The sequence below is a fragment of the Hipposideros armiger genome, unplaced genomic scaffold, assembly GCF_001890085.2.
Source record: "Hipposideros armiger isolate ML-2016 unplaced genomic scaffold, ASM189008v1 scaffold_27, whole genome shotgun sequence".
Classification (NCBI taxonomy): domain Eukaryota; kingdom Metazoa; phylum Chordata; class Mammalia; order Chiroptera; family Hipposideridae; genus Hipposideros; species Hipposideros armiger.
This window is the reverse complement of record NW_017731377.1, coordinates 3980109-4006039: the sequence shown is the minus strand read 5'-3', so window position 1 is coordinate 4006039 and position 25931 is coordinate 3980109. Positions and strand designations below refer to the sequence as shown.

At 37.3% G+C, this 25931-nt stretch overlaps 1 protein-coding gene across 1 annotated transcript; it reads left to right on the top strand.

Moving 5' to 3' along the window:
* The first annotated feature begins 5220 nt into the window (after nt 1-5220).
* On the top strand, nt 5221-23572 carry DEFB134 (defensin beta 134). Its single transcript, XM_019636121.1, has 2 exons — nt 5221-5278; nt 23433-23572. The coding sequence occupies exons 1-2, from the start codon at nt 5221-5223 to the stop codon at nt 23570-23572; spliced, it is 198 nt and encodes a 65-aa protein (XP_019491666.1).
* The last annotated feature ends 2359 nt before the right edge of the window (nt 23573-25931 follow it).

Below are 25931 nucleotides of genomic sequence, written 5' to 3'. Positions count from 1 at the left end.
GTTTTCTGCCTGGGTGATTTATTGGTTTCTGAAAGTGGAGTATTAAAGACTTCTATTCTATCGTATTGTTCTCTATTTCTCTCTTCAGGTTTGTTAGTACTTATTTAATATGTTTAAGTGTTCTGATGTTGTTTCAACATAAATTTATGATTGCTATGTATTTTTAATGCATTGACCCCTTTATCATTTTACAATGATCGTCTTTGAATCTAGCTACCATTTTTGGCTTAAAGTCTATTTTGTCTGGTGTAAGTATGGCTACTCACACTTTCTTTTGGTTTCCAGTTGTGTGGATTATCTTCTTCCATCCTTTCACTTTGAACCTATCTGTACTTTTAAAGCTAAGAGTCTCTTGTAGGCAGTGTAGAGTTCGGTCTTGTTTGTGTTTTTGGTTTTTTTTTGTCTTTTGGTTGTTGTTTGTATTTTTTTTCATCCAGTCAGCCAGCCTGTGTTTTTTGATTGGTGATATTAGTCCATTTAAATTTAGAGTGATAATTGACATATTAAGTACTTACTATTGCCATCTTATTGATAGTTTTCTGTTTGTTTTGTATTTCCATTGTTTCTTCCTTTTTTTTTTTAATTCATTTCAGGTGTACAAAGCAATGTAATAGTTAGACATTTATACCCCTCACAGGATGTAAAGAATATATATTTTTTAATTGTAGTTGACATCCAATATTATTCTACTTTAGCTTTGTATCGTGCATTGGTCAGGTATCTACACAGTCCATTGTTTCTTTTTTCCTTGGTTTCTGGCTACCTTTTAAGTCAATGATTTTCCACAGTAGTATCCTCTGTTTCTCTCAAGGTTTTCATTGTTGTTGTTGTTTGTTTGTTTGTTTAGGTTTCATGAATCTACACTAGATTTTTGCTTTATGGTTACCATGAGGATTACAGAAAACATCTCATAGATAAAACAGTTCATTTTATGCTGATAGAGACTTACCTTTGTTTGCTTATCAAGGCTCCATCCTTTTACTCTTTTTATATTTTTGATATCACAATTACCACTTTTTCTGCTGTGTATTTGTTAACAAATTATAGTAGCTATAGATATTTTAATACGCTTCTTCTTTAACTCAAAATCTTTCTTCCTCCTTCGGGGTAGTAAAGTGCTTGCACTTCCTGTTTGGGAATGCAAGGCATGTCTCTTTATTGTTCAGTGATGAATACACCATCACTTAATTGGAGTTTTCTAAATCTGACTATATATCTCCACCTTTATAAGTGTGTTGTACATTTTTGTATGTTTTTGTGTGGCTACTGTGAGTATTTTCATTTCAGCTTGAAGAATTCTTTAAGCATCCCTTGCAAGCCAGATCTAGTGATGAATTCCCTCAGCTTTTGTGTGTTTGGGAAAGTCTTTATTTTCTCCTTAAATTTTAAAAAGAACTTTGAATGATAGAGTTTCTCAACTGGCAATTTTTATCTTTTAGCACTTTGAATATGCCATTTTCTCCTGGCCTATAGAGTTTTTGAAGAGAAATCCACTGATAGCATAATAGGGGTCCTTTGTAAGCAATGCCATTTTTTTTTCCTGGCTGTCTTTAGAATTCTTTATCTTTGGTTTTGATGGTTTCATTATAGTGTGACTTGGAGAATGTCTCTTGTCATTGATATAATAGGGTAATACATTAGCTTTTTGAACTTGGATGTCCAATTATCCCCAGACAGTGAAAGTTTTCAGCTATTAGTTCTTGAACTAAATTTTCTACCCCATTCTCCCTCTCTTTTCCTTCTGGAACCACAATTATTTTGATGTCCCTCCTTTAGATTGAATCCCATAGATCATGTAGGCTTTCTCTGCTCATTTTAATTAGTTTCTTTTTCTTGTAACTGTTGTTAATAAATAAAATTTAATTATGTTTGAACATCTAATTGGCTTTATTAAACATCTTATGAATAAAGAAACTTCTCATCTGGCAAGCAGTGAGATACTTCAAGAGGTTACACAAGATGGAAGGAAGTCTTTTATAGAAAGGAGGGTGGGACAAGGGAGTCATCAGCAAGAGAAAAATAAAAGTTCATTGGAAGAAAGTAAGAGTTCAGGTGATGATGGCTTCTCATTACATGAGCTGTAGTGTTTCCATTCTCTGGATTTGTTGCTAGGAAAAAGGAAAATCTTCCTTTTTTCCTGCTGGCGTAGTAAAGTACTTGCACTTACTATTTTGGAATACAAGGAACACCTCTTCCCTCTTCCTGTTGGGGTCTGTACTTGGTATCTTCATGTTTGAAATAGTTGACATCAAGTGGTGGTGGCCTGTGAGAGATCTCTCTAGATGTCTTCCCAACTCTAATTTTAATAGAGGTTTCCCTTATAAATGTGCTCAGGTTTCTCCCCCTTTTGACCAAGGTTTTTTTCCAAAAGCATCACTGATCAAGAATCAGTGTTTTTGAATTCAGTAACTTTTGTCCCTCACTGCTAGGAGGGGCATTTCTTGGGTTTCATGTCCTTCATTGGAGGGAAAGTGCACAGACCAGAAACTGCCTGAGGCCACATTTGAGTAACAAGAAAGGGTAGTGAGAACTCTCAAGCATGTCTCATTCAAGGTCTATATTTACTTGGAGATCATCAAGAAGTGCCAAACTAGGATTACCTTATTAGGATCCAAATAATCTTAGGGATGTGGGGGTTAAAAGAGAGTGTTATCATTTCAGGTCACATCAGAGTAAAGAAAACAGAGAAAAGATTAAAAGATTTCGTGTTTATCTAAAGTAGGCTTTGGCAGAAGCAGTCTAATTCACTGTCAGCTACTTCTCTTCCTCATCAATTTGATTCAGATATTTCTGGGTTTTGTATAAGATCAGATGTCAGGTGGAGACTTCTTTAGCTTTTAGTTGTGTATCCCAGGTTCAGTATATCCTCTAGTTTTGCAGGTGTGTCAGTGGTCAGGAGTACTTGGTAAAGCCCCTTCCAATGGAGCTTGAGGGCTATCTCACTCTGATGACATTTCTAGAATAACCAGTCAACAGACTCTAGACTATGACCAACAGGATCCTTTGAATTATTAACTGGGAAAGCAGCTTTGACTTGTTGATGATAAGCTGGTGCATAAACACTAGAGATTTATGGTAGCTGTTCATACTAGCATGAGGTAACAAAGGATCAGCAGAGGGTTAACTAAATAGGAACACAGATCATTATGATGTAGTACTTCAAAGGCAAATATAGAAGGTTACATAGTTCAGAACAAAACTTAGCTTTCATATTAAGAAGGCTTGGTATTAAGCGATCAAAGGCCTATGAAGACAGTGCAAACTGTGATTGGTAAGACAAAATCTTTGCTCTCCAAGCAGAAAACTTTTCACAACATCTTTTCAGGAACAGACCAATTGTCCAAGAAAACTTTGTCCTATAGACTGATGAAAGAAAATCAAGTTTTAGTTTTACTTAAACATAAGTATATTATTGATATCTAAAGCTTATTTAAAAACCCTTATAATAACTCAATTCTTAGCCAAGTTGACTACAAAGTTGAATCCTCTCTATCCCTCTTCAACTTTTTGTATACATTTAGTTTGTCCTTTATAGCCAGAAGCTCTAGTTTAGACAAAATTATTCTTATTTCCCTTAACAAAAATTTATCTCCTTACCTAATACCTTTTCTTAGTCAAAAACACATCCTATTTTCCTTGCTTACAGAGTTGTTTCCCGTATTGTTTCCATTAATTTTACATTAGCACTTTGTTGACTGACAGAATTATAAATACTTTTTATAATTTCTAGAAACATGTCACTTCATAGTACAGTCTTTTAATAAAACACAAGACATGTTTACTAACAGACCCAAATGTATCATTAGTTTGTCTTCAGCAAGAAAGGCAAAAATAGATGAACCTATTAGAATAATTAATATTTGATATTTTACCTTATTTGAAATGATCTGATTATTCAATATCTTTCCCGTTATTTAATTTAACTTAGCAAAACCTTAAAGTTCCACAGCTATCACACCAGGCTATTTTTCTTACTGGCATATTTGGTAAAAAAAATTATATAAATTTGAGCAGTATAATCAAGTAAGTTGAAAGGTGTTTATTTGCATTATAGTCAAAGTTGATAACTCTAAAGATATATGGATTTTCATTAAGCTAAAAAACTTAAACCAGCTTTTATTTAGTAAAGATTATCTTAGATCATGTGAATTTCAAAAAAAAAATATTCAGGTTGGTTTCTATATATCTGAGAGTTTTGGAATAGCTAATCTTCACAAGTGCTTGACCTTCAAAGCAATTAAATAAAGCTCTTCTTCTAATTAATTTTGGAAATACCATCTGGAAAGAAAGCTTAAAAGCATTCCTGTTAGGGTCTGATATCTGTCAGCTTCCAATTTGGCCAAATTTCAGATCATAAAGTTATTAACTCATTTCAAATAACTGAAGTGTCAGTCAGAACAAAGAGTAAATGTTTCTTGTAGTATTAAATAACCCAATAATTTTCATTTTAGTTTCCTCTTGGCTATTTAAGGGAATTACATGCAGTTTACCAGAGACTACGGTTATTAACCATAAAATAAGCAGGTGGGCCAGAAGGTGGCATGCTAAACTCCAGATATGAAGAATCCCATGTAGTTTAGCAAGGCCTTTGGGTTTCCTCAGAGCCAAACTAATACCTAAGCCCTATGGCTTCCAAGATTCTCTTTTAGCTGTAGCCTTTACTTCAGGTGTCCATTCACAGAAACTAACAGTAACCAAGGAGATAAAAATGTGGACACTGAACTAAGACCAATGACTTAGTAACCAATGAACTAAGGACTGGTTCCCAATGAACTAAGGACTAGTTCCAGGATTGACCTACCAGACCTCAAAGAATGGAAAATGTGGACTGATTCCAAACACATGGAGAATAGCAGCTGCCACCAGTAGTTCCCAATGGGATGTCTTGGGAAGAATTCTAAATCAATGGGTAATTGCAGACTAAACTGTCAGCAGTTTCCCACATGGAATCTAGGGACAAAAATCAAGGGCTCAAGTTTAAATGTTACTGCGGACTAAATCAGACCCAGTCTCATCCCAGCAGATACACCAGCAATTTTCAGTGTAAACTAAAGTTGTAAAATCCAGTGAATGGAGACTGTGAATTGGAACTGGGGAAGGAATTGCAGACTGAACTAAGGGCTAGGAACTTCAGGTTCTAGATGGAACCATCTTTTGCCAGCTTCAAACTGTCCCACTAAACCATGGACTAGAAAACCAATTTCTAGATCAGGAGCTCCAATGCAAAAAGAGAATGAAGCCAACGCCAAGAGGAACTCACCAGCCACCCTCGGAAATGGTGAGAAAGACTGTGAGCTCAAATAGGGTTTGCAGACGCCACCTGGGTTTCTCATTCTCTCTGAATGTCATCAGAAGATACTTTGGATCCAACTGCTGCCAAAAACTTGTTAATATACAAATTTTAAGTAAATTTGAAGATCTAATTGGCTTTATTAAACAATTCTTGAATTGGACAGCATCTCATTTAGCAAGCAGAGAGATACTCCAAGAGGTTATATAAGATGGAAGGCTTCTATAGAAAGGACAGTGGGACAATGCAGTCAGCAGAAAGAGGAAAACGAAAGTTCATTGGAGGAAAGTAAGAGTTTAGGTGATGGCTCCTCATTGGCTGAGCTGTAGCATTTCCATCGGCTGAGCTTGTTGCTGAGCAAGGGGAAATCTTCCCTATGCCTGCTGGGATAGAGCAGTAATTGCACTTCCTGTTGGAGGTCTGTAATTGATGTCTTCCTTCTAGTGGTAGGGTGTAAGAGCTTCATTACAGGTCTTTCTGACTCCAATGTCAGTTGGGGTTTTCTTTATTAATTTTCACACTGTGTTAGTTCAAAATTCCTACCATCTAAGTCGTTTATTCTCCCTTCCAGCTGTCCACCTCTACTACAGAAATTCATTCATTAAATGTTTCAGCTCCAGAATTTCTTCTGTTTGGTTCTTTGTTATGGTTTCTATCTTTCTTGTAAATAACTCATTCTGCTTATTTATCTTTTTCCTAATCTCATTAAACGGTCTGTCTGAGTTTTATTTTCTGGTTTCTTGAGTTTTTACAAAATAGCTGTTGTCAATTCTTCATAAGCTACATCACATTATTCCATGTCTCCAGGCTCAAGTGTTGGAGAATTATTGATATCTTTTGGTGATGGCATAGTTCCTCGATATTTTTTTAAGTTCCTTGTATTTCTGCATGGCTGCTTTTGCTTTTAAAAGGTCTTTACATATTATCTTCAGATCAGGTGATGTGCAATGGTGTTGTTGCTCTAGGAATCTTAGGTTTATGATGCGTAGACCTGCTCCACTCTACTTGTTCCCTTTGTGGCAGAATCCTTAACTTTTGTTTTTTCTCTTGATCTTATAACTTGCCAGGTTGTTGGAAAAAATTTTGGTTTTGTTTTTTTCAAAAGGTGGCATTGAGGCTCCAGTTTATTGTTTTTTCCTTGCCCATAGGCCCTGGACCATTTTTCTGAGAGCACTCAATTACCCATCTTATTCTTACTGCCACACTCAGGAGCACGTACAAGGTGCCCACCACACAGTGGCAGAGAGGTATGGATTTCGCGATTGGGATATTGGGGGTGTCTGCAGCCAGTAAGGAAATCCTCCAGTGGGGTACTCACACAGACTATGTATGGACTTCCCAAAGCCACAGCAAGAACCACATTTCTTTCATGCCTATTGCTGTTCTTTTCTGCTTTCTTCCCTTTCTCCTTCTTCCTCCTTCCCCCAGTATTAGAGGTCCCTCCTCAGAAAAAAGGGTGCTGCTGTAGAAGAACAGACTTCTCCAGCATCACCCCCACAACTGGGTTAGCCAGACAATCATTCTCTACTTTCAACCTCCACCATTAGAGAGGTCACCTCTTTGGACCTTGTCTGCGTGGAGAGCTATTGCTTCCAGACAGCTTACTCCTATGCAGTGTCACCTTGAGGACAGGGGCAGCTCTGGCAAAGCTCTTCACTTTCCATTGTGTCCACCCTCATCCTCATCCCTCTCAAATGATGTGCTGGACTCTCCTTTCTATCAGGCTGAATGTTTACAAATTCTCTCTCACCTGTGTGTTTCTACCCAGGTCAGTAGTCTCCAGATTTTTTCCCTTGACCAAAGCGAGTAGAGGCGGGATTGGTTTACCAACTCCCTTGGGTCCACAAACCTTAGGAAGATCTTATTTGTTTATTTTTCAATGCACTAATGAGCAAGAGTCCTCCAGGTCAGAATGAGGAAGACCTTTAGCTTGTTGCCATGGTATTTATAATTGAGAGGGCTTTGTTGCTAAGCAGTTAAATCTAGAACCTAGTCCAGTGAGAGATGAAAGGGAAGTGATTTTCTCTTTGTCATGTCAAGTTTCATATAAAATCTTTGTTTATGGAGATCAGTGGTACAAACTATGATAAGACTATAGCAAGAAAAGACCATGGAACCATCATTCTACTGCTGGTAATTAACTCAAGTATTTGGCTGTAAAGGAGAGGAATACCAGTATGCATATTTGTGTATACAGGAATACACACACAAACACAACGTGATACTTTGCCAATTTTTCAGAGATCTTAAGAAGGCTCTATTAGTTCTTATTCTGCTCTGTTTAACTTGTTTGAGAGCCACAAAATTGTGTTCTTTAATTGGTTCTTACTCATAGTTTGGAAAGTGCTGAACTAGGTTACAAGGGAGAGTGAGAGGGGAGGTGGTAATTAGGGTACAGACATTGAATTTGATGAAGCTGTGGGGAGACAATAAAAGAATTTACAAAAGATGATGTATGATAGTCTACTTTGAACTTTCTGTACTATTATGGCACTATACCACATTATTCATGAAAATGTTTATATTCTCTCTTTAGTCACTGTATAAAATAATGTTATGAAGACAAACATAGTCTGGCTCAGACATCTTTGTAGTTTATTTTTCTATTACCTGCTTATAAGCTGAGTTGTTAGGAATAAATTTTGACTGATTTATATTGGTTAAGTTCACTCTACTAGCACTATATTATTCATAAGTAATTTTTTCCACCACAACAATAATTCACACTCCATAATATTACCAAATATATGTCAAGAGAGACATGGAGAGCAAATCAGTTTATTAGAGTTTTACTCACTATCTAGAGATGGTGCTGTCAAAGGTTTCATTTAGGGATTTCACTCTCTTCCTGTGGGATCTTGGCACTTGATGAAATATTCCTTCTCTTTAGTGCTACAACAGTGCCCAAGTACCTTAGGAACTCAGGGCACTTCAATAATGAGTGTTGCAATAAGTTCAGCCTGAAATAAGTCCCCCGCCAAATGTCTGCAACAATAAAGCAAAGACAAAGAAAAATATCAGGTCTTTATTAAACATGCACAAAATGAAAAAATCTTGGTTTTACAATTTAAACTACCATTACTGAAATTCAATCATAACAATTTGTGAAAACAAAGACAACAGATATTCAAGTAAGGGTCCTATGTAATCAGGAAATTTTGAAAACCAGGAACTTAAGAAGCAATGTGAACAACAAAGTATAAGTTATTAAAAGCATAGTCATTGATTTAAATATCTTATCCCATTCGGTAGTTTCCACCTTTTATGCATTCGTTCTCCTAAAGGTACTCTGTGATTTTTTTTTCCTATAGCAGTTTTGGCAGTCTGTTGTAAGCTGGCAAAAGCAGGGGGGAAAGGACCAATTTAGTTTGGGTTGAGTATTTTAGCCAACAGTGGTTGAATTGATGTAGCCTAGAGCTAGGCTCACAGGGATAAATGGCAAAATAAAGGGAACTTAAGTGGGAAAAATGGAAAGAAACGTGATCTATGTCCTTTATAAACCTGAGGAGTGAGTTCTGATTATGAATAAAAGTTGTAGTTAACTATTTTATATGTAAGAGTTAGGACAAGTGATGGTGATAACAAGATATGGGTCATGGCCTGGCCATAAGTCAATGGCTAAATATTGTTGCAAATGAGCAGTACGGCTAAAATAAACTAAGTGTTGTATATGGGTAGTCCACATGCTAACTAAATGCAGAATGTGAGTAAAATTATTGGTGGATAATACGTTAGTAAATCAAATGCCCAGTTGTTTGAGGTTTGTGTAGGATTGATTTGGGAGTTGGTATAAGAATAAGAAAGAAAAATAAATAGTGGTTTTAATAAGATGGCTTCTAGTTTCATGGGTTGGAAGTGACTTTGGTAATCAAAGCAAATTGGGACCAGGCACCTGGTCTGTACGGCATGTGGGGATTCTGAGAATGGAAATCTTCTCTGCTGGACTTTGCATGCTGTTGACTTTGGTGGTGGATAGGTAGGTTTAGTAAAATTAAGTAGAATAAAGAGCTCTTCACGGATAAGTGAGAGTAGAGAGAAGATTGCTGTTGCTTTCATGAAAGTAAGATTCCATAAATGACAGGATAATGATTCCAGGGGAAAGAAATCAAGGAACATAAAAGCAAGGTAAAAAAAAAAAGGGATAAAGCAGAAATGAGTACAGGATCTAGAAGATGATAGGTCTTAATTTAGACTTCTGTCATTTTTATATTGCCTACTGTGGAAAGTGGATTTGTTTAGTCTGTTTTAGATCTCTCACCAAAGACTTCACATTTCTGGGTTTTTTTTAAACTAAGCCAAGGGTTCTAATTTTTAAAAATCTCCTTACTTTAATGATCTAAGGAAAACTGTGGATATTTCACTAGATAAATAAAAATAAGCATTTGGATGTAAAATATTGGATGCAATTTTACAAATTCCTAGTCTGTATCTTTGCCCCAACCATTCTGTCCAAATTTGAGCTCCATACCATCTAATTATCTTGACCTGTATGTTCATTTATGGTTCCCAGGTGGGTAACACCGTGTCTGCACATTATGTTTTTACTAATACTTTATTCAAAGAAAAAAAGCAGTAAATAAGATTGCCAACCAGATATTGTGCTAGTATCAGATTTCATTTTAACAAATATGTGATAATACATTTGTATTATTGAGATAACTTTTTGTTTTTATTTTTCATAGAAGATACGTGGATATTTTTTTATTTATGAAATAAATACATTTTAAGGTTGAATTTGGGGGAAAAACACCTACAAAACCCAATTATATTGTAATAACCATAGTTAAGGACATCAGAGTGCTAAGGAAGCAATGCGGAGTAGATGACCTACAATTCCAGGCAGGGAAATCTTTCTGAAAAGCATTGAGTCTTGCCAGCCATTTTTTCCTCTGAACGCTTGGTGTTGCTGGACATTAAGTGAGCCTTAGCTTTGGCCCAGTTTGAGGCCTTCCTCTGAGGAAAAGAGAAATTCCCAGGGTCCTTTATTACTACGCAGGTTTAGATAAATTCATAAATCAGACATTGAGGGGCCACTAATTCACAATCATTTTTCCCCAAGTCACTTTTGCTTACTTTCAGAGCTCTGTGCGATGCTGGTGACCTACTCTGAAATTTCTCAAAAGCATAGTTCCCTTAAATCACGTTAGATTTTACACACAAGACATAGTAAAAGGAGGCTCATTGAAGCACCTGTACTGTCTCCCCATAATACACTTATGTGATTTTGATGTTGCATGTGGCAAGCGGTTAGACAACTGGGTTGGGAACCCCTACGTAAGAGAGACAAATCCCCCATCATCTTTCAGAGCTGAGAAAAGAAAAGCACATAAACTCACAATTCAGAATCTAGCAAGCTCATGCCTGAGCAGCACAAGGAAAGGAGAATTTGTCCAATGTTTACTAAAATCTCAAACACCCGTGATCTATCACAATCCATGAATGGATTTAAGAAATCAGTTTCTTGGCCTATCCTCCTAACAGAGCAAAAGGAGAAAGCTCTCTAGAGCAACCACCAGGAGCTTCTTTGGTTGTTTATACACAATTTGCTGCATACAATAGATCATTACCCTATGTGCTAAGAGCTTAAATTATGACTTATTACTAAGAGAAGAGAAAGGAAAGGAGAAACTATAAGTAACGTAAAGTGATCCAGATAGTGGCAGCAAGAGTGTATTTAAAAAAATAACTATGATTGATATATTTTAAAATAGAAGACAAATATGCAAAATACAGTAAAGAATGTAGTATATCCACAGTGAGTTGGAATATACAAAAGAACCACCTGGATATTTTAGAACTAAAATATAAAAATGATGATGAGAATTTAGTGGATGGTTTGAACAGTAATTTAGGCATATCAAAATATGAAATTACTTATCTGTAAGGCAGTTCAATGGAAAAAAATCCCACACTGATATACACAGAAAAATAAAAGCTTAAAAATTAAGTTTTAGCAATATATTGACTGTAACAAAAGTCCTAACACCCCTAATAATGGAGACTTTGAGAAAGTGAAAAGAGAATAGAAATAATATTCAACAGATGTTTGTTGGCAGTTGTTTTAGGGAGGAAAGCTGTCAACCCATTGCTTCAGAGCAGGTCACGTATTTCTCAGAGGCACAGACAATTTTTCTTTCTCTTGTTTCTTTTCTTCTGATTGTGATATCCTTAATAATCTGTCAAGTTGGTCAATTCGTTTTTCTGCCTGCTGAAAATCTTCTGGTGCTCTCTTCTACTAAATGTTTTCTTTGGGTTAGGATAATACTCAGCTCAAGATTTTTCACTTAGGTCTATTTGCGAGTATTTATATATTTGTGTATGTGTGTATTTATTTAAGATTTTATGTTTTTATTACTATTCACAGTGGCTTTCTCTACAGCTAGTATTTGGTCAGAAGATGTGCTTAATCCCCTTCAGCCAGTGAGGCTCCAGTTCTTTGGGGGTTTTTTGTTTGTTTGTTTGTTTGTTTTAAAGGTTTTTTATTGGGGAATTGGGGGAGGGGAACAGCGCTGGGGAATTGGGGGAAGGGGAACAGACAAGTTGCTGTCCTTTTGTTCTTCAGTCTAGTTGTGGAGGACGTCGCTTCACTGGCCCATGTTGGTATTATCACTGTACTCTTCTTGGGTGAGGCAATCAGTTGCCTGCCACTGGACAGCCACTCTCAGTGTCTCACAGCTGCTCATGCCAGCTGTCGGCTACTCACGCTGTCTGCCGGCCGCTCATGGTAGTTCATGGCAGCCCACTGCAACCCCGCTGCAGCCTACGCCATTGCCAGTGACTCACAGCAGCCCAGCTCCAGGTCAAGCTGTTGTTCACCATCTTAGCTCTAGAGGGTGCAGCATCACTGGCCCATGTGGGATCTGAACCGGCGGCCCTGCTGCTCAGAGCTCTCGCTCCCAAGCCAACTCTTAACCAACGAGCCATTTGGCCGGCCCTCCAGTCTTTTGTTGATAAAGTTGATTGTGGCTTGGGGATATTGCAATCCCGCCAAATACAATACCCTCACTGCTACTGAGTGGGTGCACCTTAGCACATGCGCATAGCCTTCTAGACACACGATGATGAGTGGGATCCAGGAGGAATCTTGTTGGCTGTCTTTTTTACTAGTGTCTGTCAAACTTCTGATGGCCTACCATTTTGCTTGTTGCTATGAGGTTCACAGAGGTGATTGCCTATTCTAAAACACTTGGCACCAAAATCTGTTATTTTTAACAGTACCCTTATTTGTGAACGTCTCCATTCTTTGTACCAAGTAAAGTCAGTTTCCTCAGGCAGAGCTCTTCCTATGACCTCCTGTGACCTGAATTTCCCTGGCATAACATCTGTGGCCCCTACATAGGAACTATAGGTATAGACAGCATATCTCTCTATCTGAGTGACATCACCACTCCACCAGTTGATGCAAGAGGAAGATGGTAGACCATGGTCTTCTTAGCTTGCCCCTCCTGGCAGAAAACAGTGACTCTACAGCAAGCTTGGTCAAACAAAACTGAGGACCCTGTTCTAGGCCTGTTGTGCCTGAGGCGTGACTCTCACCCTTTGAGTAAGAATGGGACGAACAATTTGCATATGTCTACATAATATATAATTTTCAAAACAGAAAGTTAGGTGAGAAGTAGGTAAGTGTGAGGTCTGTCCCTGCTTGGGTGAAGCCGCAATACTAGGCTGGACCTGAGGGTTCAATGAACCCCTTCGTCTTGGCTACATCTGTCCAGAATACAGAAAGTAACACAGACCTGGTGGAAGGAATATGCGATAGGTCAAATGTTGCAATTTCTTTTAGCTTTTATCAAGATTTAGAACATTTGTTTGGATAAATGTTTCTCCATTTGTTGTATGTCCTTAGATAAATTTCCAGAGACATTAATTTTTTTTAATTTTTTATCAGTTAAATAGTCGCTCACTAAGGAAAAGTTCCACTTAGCTTCTCACACAATCACTCTAGAATGCCCACTCACCTCACATTTTTAAAAAGATAAAATCAGTACCAGATAACCAGGCCTATGATAAAATATGGAGATTAACATAGGTAGTGACCAGTGAAATACAACAGAGAGGCCAAATGAACATTTTAATATCTTGTGTTGGTCAATTGCTATCCAGGTAGAAACAGTGTATCTTTATCTCTACTTCACACAGTACATTGAGGCCAATTCCAGATAGATTTAGGATCTAATGTCAAAGGTAAATCAATAAAGCTATCAAAGGAAAAGAGAGAAATATGACTTTAAGACCATGGACTAGGCAAAATTACTTGAACAAAAATCTGTAATTGAAAACGTTACTTGCCAAATAGGATTTTAAAAATAAGAGTGTCTATTGTTCTAAAAGCACCATTAAAGAATGAAAATGATAGCCAATTGGGCATTTAAAGACTATATTTGTAAAATACATATATGAAAAATAATTCATATGCAGAATATATAAGACTTTTTCAGCACTATGATATTAAAGAAAGGCAGCCAAATAGGAAACTGGCAAAAGAACAGTCACTTCCCAAAAGAGCATATTCAATAGTCTATAAATGTAAAATGATTATATATTTTAGCTAGTGGGGAAAAGTAAATTAAATCTACCTTTGATAACATTTTATACACATAAGAATTGCTAACAAAAAGTTTTGATTGCACATATCAAATGTAAGCCATGTTATGGAAAATTAAACTATAATACATTAAGGTTGGATGTGAAAATTTGTAGAAACACATTGAAAAACAACTTTGAACTATTTCCTATGCCCAAGCATATCATATACGTTGAGTAAGTATAACATGAGTTATAGGCCAGATGGAAATGTCTCCATATATTCACTAAATGACATGCACTAAAATCTTCATAAAAATACTAATCATTATGCCCCAAAGCTAAAAACCACAAATGTCCATCAATGATAGTTTGGTTAAATAACTTATGGTAAATTGACATGCTCAAGTACTACACAGGAATGAGGAGGAATGCTCTACAAATACATGTCACAGCACGGATGAATTTACAAACAAAATACTGAGTGAAATAAATGATGTACAGTAGAGTACATATGGGACCATTCCATTTACATGAAGCACAAACAGATAAAACTAATTCGCTCTATTAAAACACAAAATAGGGCTTATTCTTTTTTTTTTTTTTTTTTTAGATTTTTTTTATTGGGTAATTGGGGGGATGGGAACAGTACTGGGGAATTAGGGGAAGGGGAACAGACAAGTTGCTGTCGTTTTGTTCTTCAGTCTAGTTGTGGAGGACGCTGCTTCACTGGCCCAAGTTGGCACCATCATTGTGCTCTTCCCGGGCGAGGCAGATCAGTCGCCGGCTTCTGGACGGCCGCTCACTGCGGCTGCTGGCCGCTCACGCTGGCTGCTGGCTACACACGGTAGCCCATGGCAACCCACTGCCACAGGGACTGCAGCCTACGCCGTCGCCAGCGACTCACGGCAGCCCAGCTCCAGGTTGAGTTGTTGTTCAGCATCTTAGCTGTAAAGGGCAGTGTCACTGGCCCTCATATGTGGGATCCGAACCGGGGCCCTCTGGCATCCCAAGCGAGTTCTTAACCATCGCGCCACTCGGCCGGCCCGGGCTTATTCTTGAAGGGCACACAAAGTATGCATTTTACACTTAAATACAAAATTTTAAAATAAATAATATAAAGTACGGAAAAGTTTGGATAGTGTAAAAATGTAAGTTTTGAAAGTAAGGCCTTTTGAAAGCATTTCCTGGGTGCTGCTGGACAAGCTTGACTGGCTCTAACTCTTTGTTTTATTTTGGTTTAGAAAGAAAGGACCCAGTCTGACTTCTCCTCAAATACATGGTTCATGCCAAAATATTTTAATTGGACTAGGTGGATATGTTATCTGTTTTAGCACTTACTATATTTTTAAACGTATTAAATAAGAGCGAGTTTTAAGAACCACCAGGACCTAGGCTAATGTCAGGGAGAGGGAAGAAACAAGACAATTATGAACCTAGTGTACATACAGTTTATAGGATCAACTACCACTCACAAATAATTTGTTCAGTGACTTTATGTTTATCAGTTAGAACAATTAAGTCAATATCTAAATCAAGATCTATGACAATGTTACTTTAAAGTGATGATATCAAATACTTGAAAAATAAAAATGAAAGGTTTTTTTGTTTTGGTTTTTTGTTTATTTGTTTGTTTTTGCTGAAAACATCAGAAGTCAGAGCACTCACTTTTATAATAATTCTTTCTTTTATCTTAATTTCATTTTTGCCTCATAAATGCTAATGATTTTGGTATAGCTTCAGTGAACTCACACATTTATTAATATTCAATGCTATGTTATTCCAAAGATAAAAATTGGAAACTGTACTTACTGAAGGCATTTTAAGAAGACTATCTGAGCTGGTGATCTACCCAAGGACAGCATTCCCCTGTGTACTTGAAATGAACCCTAAAGTCAGGAGAATATACCTAAAAGAGATCATTTGTTCTCCAGAGTAATAAAATGCTATAGTTTGAAAATAAGGCATTAAATATAAACTGAATGAATGCCCAAATAATAATGCAGGGTGTTATAAAAAAAAATTTTTAAATTTAAAGCTACAGTTAATCCAGAACCCAAATAAATAGATAATACAAAGAGCCAGAAGTTGTATCTTAACAATGTATAATGATGATATTGATAAAAATATTGTCAGTAGGCTGCAGAATCCTCAGGTTTCTTGGGATTTTTCCAAACAAAGATTAAATTGGGCTCATGAAAAAGTAGTGATAAGGTTTTCTTGGGAAGTTTCAAAGTCTATTTTTTCAAAGTTGATAATTCCTGTGATTCTCTTCGATAAACCAGAATATCAGTATCGTAAGCTATCTCATCTATTTGTTAAATGTTTACGGTAACTGCAAAAACATTTACCCAAACATCTCCAAGATCATTGTTTTCTTTTTAATATTAGGCTTTTTTTTTTAATTACAGTGACCATAGTCATTTCTAAATAGAGGAGAGAAATTATTTGTGTGAACCCTTGTCCCTTCTCGGGACATTAGGCAAATGTTTCACGACAGCATCATAGGACACAGCACATTAGCTGGCCTTTTTGCCACCTCTGCATTTTGCTCACTAAAATAGCTCTGCTCAGTTGTTTCTAGATTGCTGAGGAATATGCTTACACTAAGCTTGGAGATAACTAAAGCCCCTTCTGCACTCTCTCAACTGGGGATGAGCTAGCAGCCCTCAGTGCTTTGATGCTTGAATAGGAAATTGTGGTGCATATTGAAATGGGGGCCGGCGAACCGTTCCATCGCAAGAAAAGGGCAGAACATGGAAAACACTCTGTTTAGTGTAGTGTGGTGAAAAGAGCACATGGCCTCGGAGATGAGTGAGCTTGTTTTTAGGACCTGTATAGGAATACCATGAAATCTTGTCTTTCACACAAGATGGCTTAGAAAATCCATACTTTCTAAATGAGTTTTCCTTCCACCACCCCACTTTTCCTAGATAAATCTTCCAATTGATTTGTCTTAAATGCTTAAACATACGAGTATTCATTCCCTGACCCCTTTTTCTCTGTTTTACAAGTTCTCCCTTGTCTTTTACCTGCGACTAATATTTTCCAGATACTATAATGCCCCAGCATGCCCATTTAATCAGAACATTGTAGATTCTGACCTTAATTCAGTTCCAATGCTTCACAATAATTATAATCATTCTCTTTTGTCAGTGTAAGAATTCTCTAAAGTACAAGAATATCAGCTTCCAATTACTTACTGCCCTTTTATGCCTAAATAAATGGGTGTCAACTAAGTTTTCTTTCTTAGTGACAAAGCTTTTCTTGTTTATTTTAGTATTAGAATTAGAATTTACTTATTTTTTTAATTTTACTGAATTTATTGGGGTGACTTCGTTAATAAAATTAGATAGGTGTCAAGTATACAAGTCTATAATAACACATCAGCTGGGTATTGCATTTGTGTTCACTACCCAAAGTGAAATCTCCTTCCATCACCATATATTTGACCCCCTTTATCCTTTTCTACTACCCCTACCACCCCCTTTTCTCTCTGGTAACCACTATAGTATTGTCTCCGTTTTTGTGTGTTTGTTTGTTTGTTCATTTGTTGATTTTACTTTTATAGCTGACATATGAGTAAAAGCAGATGGTTCTTGACTTTTTCTGTCTGACTTATTTTACTTAGCATAATAGTCTCAAGATCCGTCCATGTTGTCGCAGATGGCACTATTTCATCATATGGCAGAATAGTATTCCATTGTGTATATATACCACATCTGCTTTATCCAACCATCTATTGAAGGATGCTTTGGTTTTTGCCATGCCTTGGCCCCTGTGAATAATGATGCAATGAACACAGAGGTACATACATCTTTACAGATAAATGTTTTCACATTTTTGGGGGTAGATGCCCAGAAGAGGGATTGCTGGGTCATATAATAATTCTATTCTTAATTTTTTGAGGAAGCTCCGTACTGTTTTCCATAATAGCTGTACCAATTTACATTCCCACCAGCAGTGTGTGAGGGCTCTTTTTTCTCCACAGCCTCTCCAATGCTTGTTATTACTTGTCTTGTTGATAATAGCCATCTAACAGGTGTGAGGTGGTATTTCATTGTGGTGTTGATTTGCATTTCCCTGATAGCTAGTGACGTTGAGCATTTTTTTCATACCTCTGTGGCCATATGTATACCCTCTTGGGGAAATGTCTTAATGACAAAGTTTTATAAGACAGACAGACTCATTAGACTGAGATACTTGAAAACATCTTTTTCCTAACTCATTGGCAGTTCATCATTTTTTATGCAATATCATAACAAATACAGCCAGAGATTTGGCATGGAAAACTCCTGCCTGAGTTAATACTAATTAATTTTTATATTTAAATACTGAAGAATGAGGTTCTCAGAGATTATATTTAGCCAAACATAGTGAACAAACAATTGTTACTAACATTGCTCCATTTAAACATTCTCATTCATTATCTCTTATTTTTCATTTGAACAGATTGTATTGAACATATTACAAAGCTTAGAGACTCAATAAGAAAAGTAGACAAAATATTGTACAAAGATATCCAGAGCAATCGCAACACTTATGACCTCAGAAGAATCCTACCTTGGGCTTTCAGGAAGTGAGACCACTGCTTCCTCTGTCAAGGTCTCCATTTAAAGGCAGACTGACAGGCTCCCTAAGGAGATCCTCCACTACTTTGATTTCCCTCTGTGAGAGCCTCTCCTATGCAGAAATCATGTTCCCTTCTCCTGACTGTTAGGATTGAACACTACAAGGGCTTACATGTAGAATCAGTATATCCTGGGAGAAAGTTTCTAACAGGTACCCTGTTGGGACAGGAAGTAAGAAAAAGAAAAAGAAAAGGAGCTGGGATAGAAAAAATGGTCCCCTTTGCCGGAGATTAAGTTCAGATATAATCTGGATCATGAAGATTTCAGTTCATTCGAAATGACAATACCTCTCATTTTATAGTCAAATTTTTAGTATGCTAATCAACCAACCAAATTATCTTTTTGGAAAGCAAAGGAGCATTTCTTCATAAATAAGTCAGATCTGTTGTGTTTGTGGAATTTCCAGATAGTTAATAATGCCTAGATTTAGCTATGGCCTTTTAAATATTGTTTGCACAATAACATGAAATTAGCAGAAAGCAGCTAAACCAGCCAGTCAATTAACTCCACCCAGATGCTGCACTTTTGCAGTGGAAATCACTTTAAAGAAAACTAGGAGAGAAATATTAAACCAAGGAATAATATTTTATGGAAGATTATATATGAAATAAAATCCATGTTGGATTGCTTAAACCCAAACCATTGGTATTAGTACAATACTTATAGTAGTACAATATTCAATCAGACAAAAGATTGTTTTGTCTAAGCTATCTGTTGTTTACACAGAAGTGTGGCCATATCTAAAATCATTATTTGAGTTTCCAGGACATTTTTATTTCTCTTTGTTCTATCATGTGTCCATGCTTGAAACTTCTTACCTTCCAATGTGATCATTATCATTCCATCATACAAAACTATGCCTTACCTCTCATTTGAAGTACATTTGATAAAATGTACTTTTATGATTCAATCTTCATATTATTTCATATTAATAAAACACACAAATATTGAAATGATCTTTTCAAATGACCTACAGTCAAGAAAACACTGGAAAGTATAAATACAGAGACTGCACCCAATTTCCAGAACCTTTCGGCCTTGCCAAAACCTATACTCATGTCTTTCTTCATAGCTTATGACAGTATGAGTGAAAAATGTATGGTTCTCTGAAAAATGAAGAGCACTAGCTCTCTGAGAACAAATATGATTAAACAATTATTGAGGAAAGTAGAAGAAAAATGAAGGAAATAGGTTATGCAGAAGGCAGGAATAGATATTCAGCTATGAAATAATCAAGAATAAAGGATTACAACATATTAGAGTGACAGTCAAATACTGATCAGCTAATTAGTCTGAAAGGCAAGTTGTTGGTAACAAGCTAACATTCAATGTTTTACTCCTTTCATGATTGCACATCATCTATGTCATGGATTTGGTATATCTCTTTCTTGGAACTATCAATATTAATGTAACTTATCAACCTAATAAAATTTTAGAATGGTGTATTCTTAAATAGAGTTAGATAAAATAGAGAAGATTGATGATAAGGGCACATTTTCTTAAGAAGCTGCAAACCGGACAGTATTTCCCCATTACTTTGAGGATAAAGATTATGCTGTGAAAATTATGTATCCAAAATTTCAGCCTTTAAGATCAATGTCATTTCGAATGGTTGGATGGGATTTTTTTAATGCTACACTTTGCAAGAAGAAAGGAAAGAGGGAAGGAGGGAGAATGGACTAGGCAAGGATAGTAACGCAGGCATTTCTTGTTTTCTGAACAAAGTTTTCAGACTACTCTCAGCTCTTCACGTCTATTTGTACCTACTCATTATCAATTTATTTTATTTTAGCAATCAATACATTTATGTTTAAACTAATACACTTTCTTTTCATTGGATACTTTTGATGAGTTATTTAACCACATTTCTTTAAATTTAAGTTTTGTAATGTATATTGTTTCTTCTTTCTAATCAAAGAAACACAGACATTATTGAGATTTTGCAAAAAGTATATGAAGAGAAGAAAATAAAAATCACTTAAATCCTATCCCCACACAAAGTAATTTTAAAAGCTGTGATATTAATTCTTCTTAATTGATCTTAAGTGTGCATGCATACATGCATATTTGTAAGAGGAACAGAGCCAGAGAGTAATTGTCTGGTTAAATTCGTTTTGTACTTCTGTCCCAACTTGAGGTTATAGAGTCCCCAGAGAGATCTATCTTGCTTTTCTTAGTTAATACTTAATCATGAATATTTTCTTATTTAATGAATTATGATTTAAAACAATTGTTAATAAATATATGTTATAGGTGTAATATTTATTAATAACTTTCTCCTTTATTCTTTCTCTCATTCAAAAACTAAGTAGTGACTACTCATCATTTTTTTAAACTAAATTTATTGGGGTGACAATGGTTAGTAAAATCACATAGGTTTCAAGTGTACAATTCTATAGTACACCATCTATTGGGTCGTTGGAAAAGTCATGACACATTTTTGCATAGAAAATATAGAAAAAAATACGTCATGACTTTTCCGATGACCTGATATATATCACATTGTGTGCTCACCACCAAGAGTCAGTTCTCCTTCCATCACCATATATTCTACCTCCTTTACCCTCTTCTACCATCCCTCACCCCCATTACCCTCTGGTAATCATTAAACTGTTGTCTATGAGTTTTTTGTTTCTTTATTTGTTTGTCTTGTTTCTTTGTTGCTTTCAGTTTTATATCCCACATAACAGTGAAGTCATATGGTTCCCGACTTTTTCTGTCTGACTTATTTCTCTTAGCATTATAATCTCAAGATCCATTCATGTTGTTACAAATGGCAATATTTCATCTTTTCTTATGGCAGAGTACTATTCCATTGTGTATATGTACCACATCTTCTTTATCCAATTACCTATTGAAGGACACTTTGGTTGTTTCCATGTCTTGACCACTGTAAATAATGCTGCAATGAACATCGGAGTACATACATCTTTACAGATAAATGTTTTCAGATTTTTGGGGTAGATACCCAAAGGAGGGAATGCTGGGTCATATGGTAATTCTATTCTTAAGTTTTTGAGGAATCTCCACATTGCCTTCCATAGTGGCTGCACCAATCTATTACATTCCCACCAACAGTGTATGAGGGTTCCTTTTTCTCCACAGCCTCTCCAACACTTGTTATTGTCTTATTGATGATAGCCATTCTAACAGGTGTGAGGTGATATCTATCTCATTGTGGTTTTGATTTGTATTTCCCTAATAGCTAGTGAAGTTGAACATTTTTTCATATGTCTGTTGGCCAATTGTATGTCTTCTTGGGAGAAGTTTCTGTTCATGTCCTCTGCCCATTTTTTAATTGGATTGTTTGTTTTTTTGTTGTTCAGTTGTGTGAGTTCCTCATGTATTTTGGATATTGGCCCCTTACCAGGGGCATTGTTTGCAAATATCTTCTCCCATTTTTATGCATTTGACCTCAAAAGCAAGAGAAGTAAAAGCTGAAATAAATGAATAGAACTACATTAAACTAAAAAGCTTCTGCACAGCAAAAGAATCCATCAACAAAACAAAGATACTACTCATCATTGAATTGCTAGATGTAGTGGAGATAATCCTTGCCTTCAAGGAGTTTATAATTCAACTTTGGATAGTGTGTGTGTGTGTATGTGTGTGTTTGTGTGTGTGTGTGATATTTTTTTAATGCACAGTTTGAGGCTATTATAAATTACCTTGTAAATTTCTGAAATTCTGAATATTTCCTTACAACAAACTCCAAGACATAGAATTACTAGGTCAAAATTTATGAAGGTTCTTGGGCCGGCCAAGTGGCACGATGGTTAAGAACTGGCTTGGGACACCAGAGGGACCCGGTTCGGATCCCACATATGAGGGCCAGTGACACTGCCCTCCACAGCTAAGATGCTGAACAACAGCTCGACCTGGAGCTGGGCAGCCGTGAGTTGCCAAGGATGGCGTAGGCTGCAGCCCCTGTGGCAGTGGGTTGCCATGGGCTACCGTGTGTAGCCAGCAGCCAGCTTGAGTGGCCAGCAGCCAGCATGAGCGGCCGTCCAGAAGCCAGCAACTGATCTGCCTCACCCAGGAAGAGCGCAATGATGGTGCCAACTTGGGTCAGTGAAGCAACGTCCTCCACAACTAGACTGAAGAACAAAACGACAGCAACTTGTCTGTTCCCCTTCCCCCAATTCCCCAGCACTGTTCNGAAGTGGTCTCCCTAACAAGACATGAGTCCATCTGGCCCCCTAAAAAATATTTACAACATTATTGATTATATTCCCCAGACTGTCTTTTCTATCCTTAGGCCATATTGTAGTTACCAATTTGTATTGTCTCATCCCTTCCCCTTCTCCTTCATCCCCACCCCCTCCCAACTAGCAACCCTCTAGAATAATTTTTAAATTGTTATGAGGGACAGGATTGGCTCTTCCATCTCAAAAGTTTGCTGACCCCTGGTTTCAAGCTGATTAACTGACCAATTTGGGCAAACTTCCAAGTTACTAATTGTCTTAGTCAGTGCAGACTGCCATAACAAACTACCACAGACCATGTGACTTAAACAAAATTTATTTTCTCATAGTCCTGGAGGGTGAAAAGTCCAACATCAACTGTAGGTTGATTCATTTTCTAACAAGGGGTATCTTCCTGGCTTATAGACAGCCATTTTCTTTTGGTGTCTTCTGCCAATAAAGCCACCAATCCTAATGCATTAGGGCCTCACTCCTATGACCGCATATAACTTTACCTCCTAAAGCTCCTATCTCCAAATACAATCACACTGAAGTTTAGGGTTTCAACATATGAATGGGGTGGGGGTGGGGGGAGAAGAACAACACAATTCAATCCATAGCACTAGTTAATTTTTTTCAGTTAGAATACATTGATTCAATTCAATCAAAATCAATTGATTCAAACAGAATCAATCATTATGACCTACGATCTTTGGAATCCAGTGTGATAAAAGTGGAGGGGCTCATCACTTTATAATCCAAACAGCCTATAGTGAATTACCCTTTCATTCATTTTCTTTCCAGGCTTGAATCCAATATCAACAGAAATGTACAAGAGCTGCTATAAAATTGGTACCTGCAGACTTGAGTGCCATGCAAGTGAAAAGTTAGTGGACTACTGTATGTTTCACCTGGAGTGCTGTGTCAAAGGAAACCCTGCATGAGAAAGCCCAGACATGAGAAACCAGTGCATGCCAATTAACTTGAAAGTCCTTGACCACCCCCCATCTTTCACACAGCCAAATAATTTAGATTAAACTGTAATGTGCCCACAACTGTTGACTTTCAGCATTTTTTATAAACCTGCAGAGTCATGATTTGGAATTTTAAAAGCTGAGCTGCGGCCTTCCTAAAAGCAGCTCTGCTTCTCATGAAAACCACTTAGAATACATTTCTCACTTCAAAGTGATATCCATGCTCTCCTCAATGCCTATTTCTCTCTTTATTCATAGAAAGGATGTCCTATTTATTTATAGAGGCTTCAAATTACAAATACATCTCTTTATACCTAGGCTTCACCCTGTCATCCCTCAAGCTCCCCTCTTACCTCTTCTTTGCTCCTCTCATCTGTAGAAGAACAGACCTGCCCTAGCCCCCTGGTGACTTTGTATATCTCTCACATTGTCCACAGAGGCACAGCTTAACTGCAGGCTGTCTCAGTTTTCAACTGAGCTTGACCCTACAGTTCTGCCTGAAACACAAGGAGAAAGCCATGTTATGGTGAGCTGCCACAAGGCAGGTTCATCCATCTCCCTGGTTTCAAGAAGTGAAAGCGTGAGACTTTCCACCTCAGCCTAGTTATGGTTCAGCTACAGGCTATGAGACCGCTTGGCTATGGTTTAGAGTTGGCTCCTCGGCAGCAGAGTGGCACCCCCACCCTGACCTCTGCTACCCATTACCTGGCCCTTCTAGTTGGGTGTTGTCCTGTGGAACTAGGAACTAACACCACGCTTTGTTGTGTATGTAAGTAATGAACTGTTGAAATCCATCTAGACTCATTGTTTTGTTTACCAGCCAAATTTATGAAAGTGTGACAGACAAAACTAGCAACTTTGGTTGTGATGCTGGTTGTCCTACTGCCTACTGTGATGCTACTGAATATCCGCCCAACTGTTCAACCCATCAACCCACACACAGATGCAAGGAGTGTGTGAGTTCTGCGTGTGCTGCTCAGGATGAGGGGTGCAGTGGCAGAGTGGAGGAGAGATTCTGGTTGTGGAACCATTTGGAGCTTCAGTGCTGAACACAGCTTGTCCTCTCAAGTGATTCTGAGAGGGTGGGGTTCTAGCTGCAAATAGCCCATTGCTGATCCGGTACAGAGCTGAGGAAACAATGGTTAAGTCCTGGCCTGAAATGACAGTACTGCATTTCCAGCCACTCAATGCAACCGGGAAGATGAAAGGAGAACAGTGGGTAATAAAGAATAAGGGGTTGTCGGGCCGGCCGAGTGGCGCGATGGTTAAGAACTGGCTTGGGACGCCAGAGGGCCCCAGTTCGGATCCCACATATGAGGGCCAGTGACACTGNAGTGAAGCAACGTCCTCCACAACTAGACTGAAGAACAAAACGACAGCAACTTGTCTGTTCCCCTTCCCCCAATTCCCCAGCACTGTTCTCATCCACCCAATTCCCCGGTAAAAAAATCTAAAAAAAAAAAAAAAAGATTTATGAAGGCTCTTAAGCTGTCAATATTGCAAAATTCGTATGCACACATCAACTTGTATCCATATCATGTAAGAGTGAGTACCTGCTTCACTCACCCTGGACAGCCTCTCAGGGCTCTTCAGAAAAATCTAGCAGTACCAGAAGTGATTATGTATTCACCATAATCCTCAGATTATTTTAATTGCATTTTGGAAACCACATCAGACTCTGACTTATCCTTTGACTGTTCTGACCTAATCTGATCTAATCATCCATCCTTTCTACACTGTGAAATCGTTATTCACAATATATGACTTTTTCACCTTTTGTCAGAAATTCCAGCACATAGACTGTTCTTCATCCATTTTTATATAACCCTTTAAGGAAGAACCCAGCTCCTGACCAAAATGTCTATGTGTGGTTTTCAGGCCTGAATGTAGAAAATTCCAAAGGTTTTACCTGTCAGGGTTCATAGCATAAGACTTGGCAGTTAGTTGCACTGCAATGAGCCGTGAATACTTCTTATAACTAAATGTCTAGCAAATATGTATCAGGCACTATTATTATGCAATTGGCTTTTATAGTGATGAGCTAGCAAAAGTCTATTTGAAAAATAGTTTATCTTGCACACATGATCCTTTTTATTATATAAATAATGAAAGCTCATTATACAGTGTGATGGTTAATTTTAAGTGGCAACCTGACTGGGCCATAGGGTGCCAGAGGTATTTGGTCAAACATTATTCTGGCTGTTTCTGTGAAACTGTTTCTGAATGAGGTTAACATTTAAATCAGTAGACTAAGTAAAGCAAATTATCTTTCCCAATGTGGGTGTGCCTCATCCAATCAGTTGAAAGCCTAAATAGAACAAAAAAGATG

Excerpts from the sequence above, each read along its gene's own strand:
- DEFB134 (XM_019636121.1), top strand. The coding sequence starts at position 5,221 with ATGCAAAAAGAGAATGAAGCCAACGCCAAGAGGAACTCACCAGCCACC. Across the intron at positions 5,279-23,432 it reads ACCAGCCACCCTCGGAAATG|GCTTGAATCCAATATCAACA; the intron begins GTGAGAAAGACT and ends TTTTCTTTCCAG.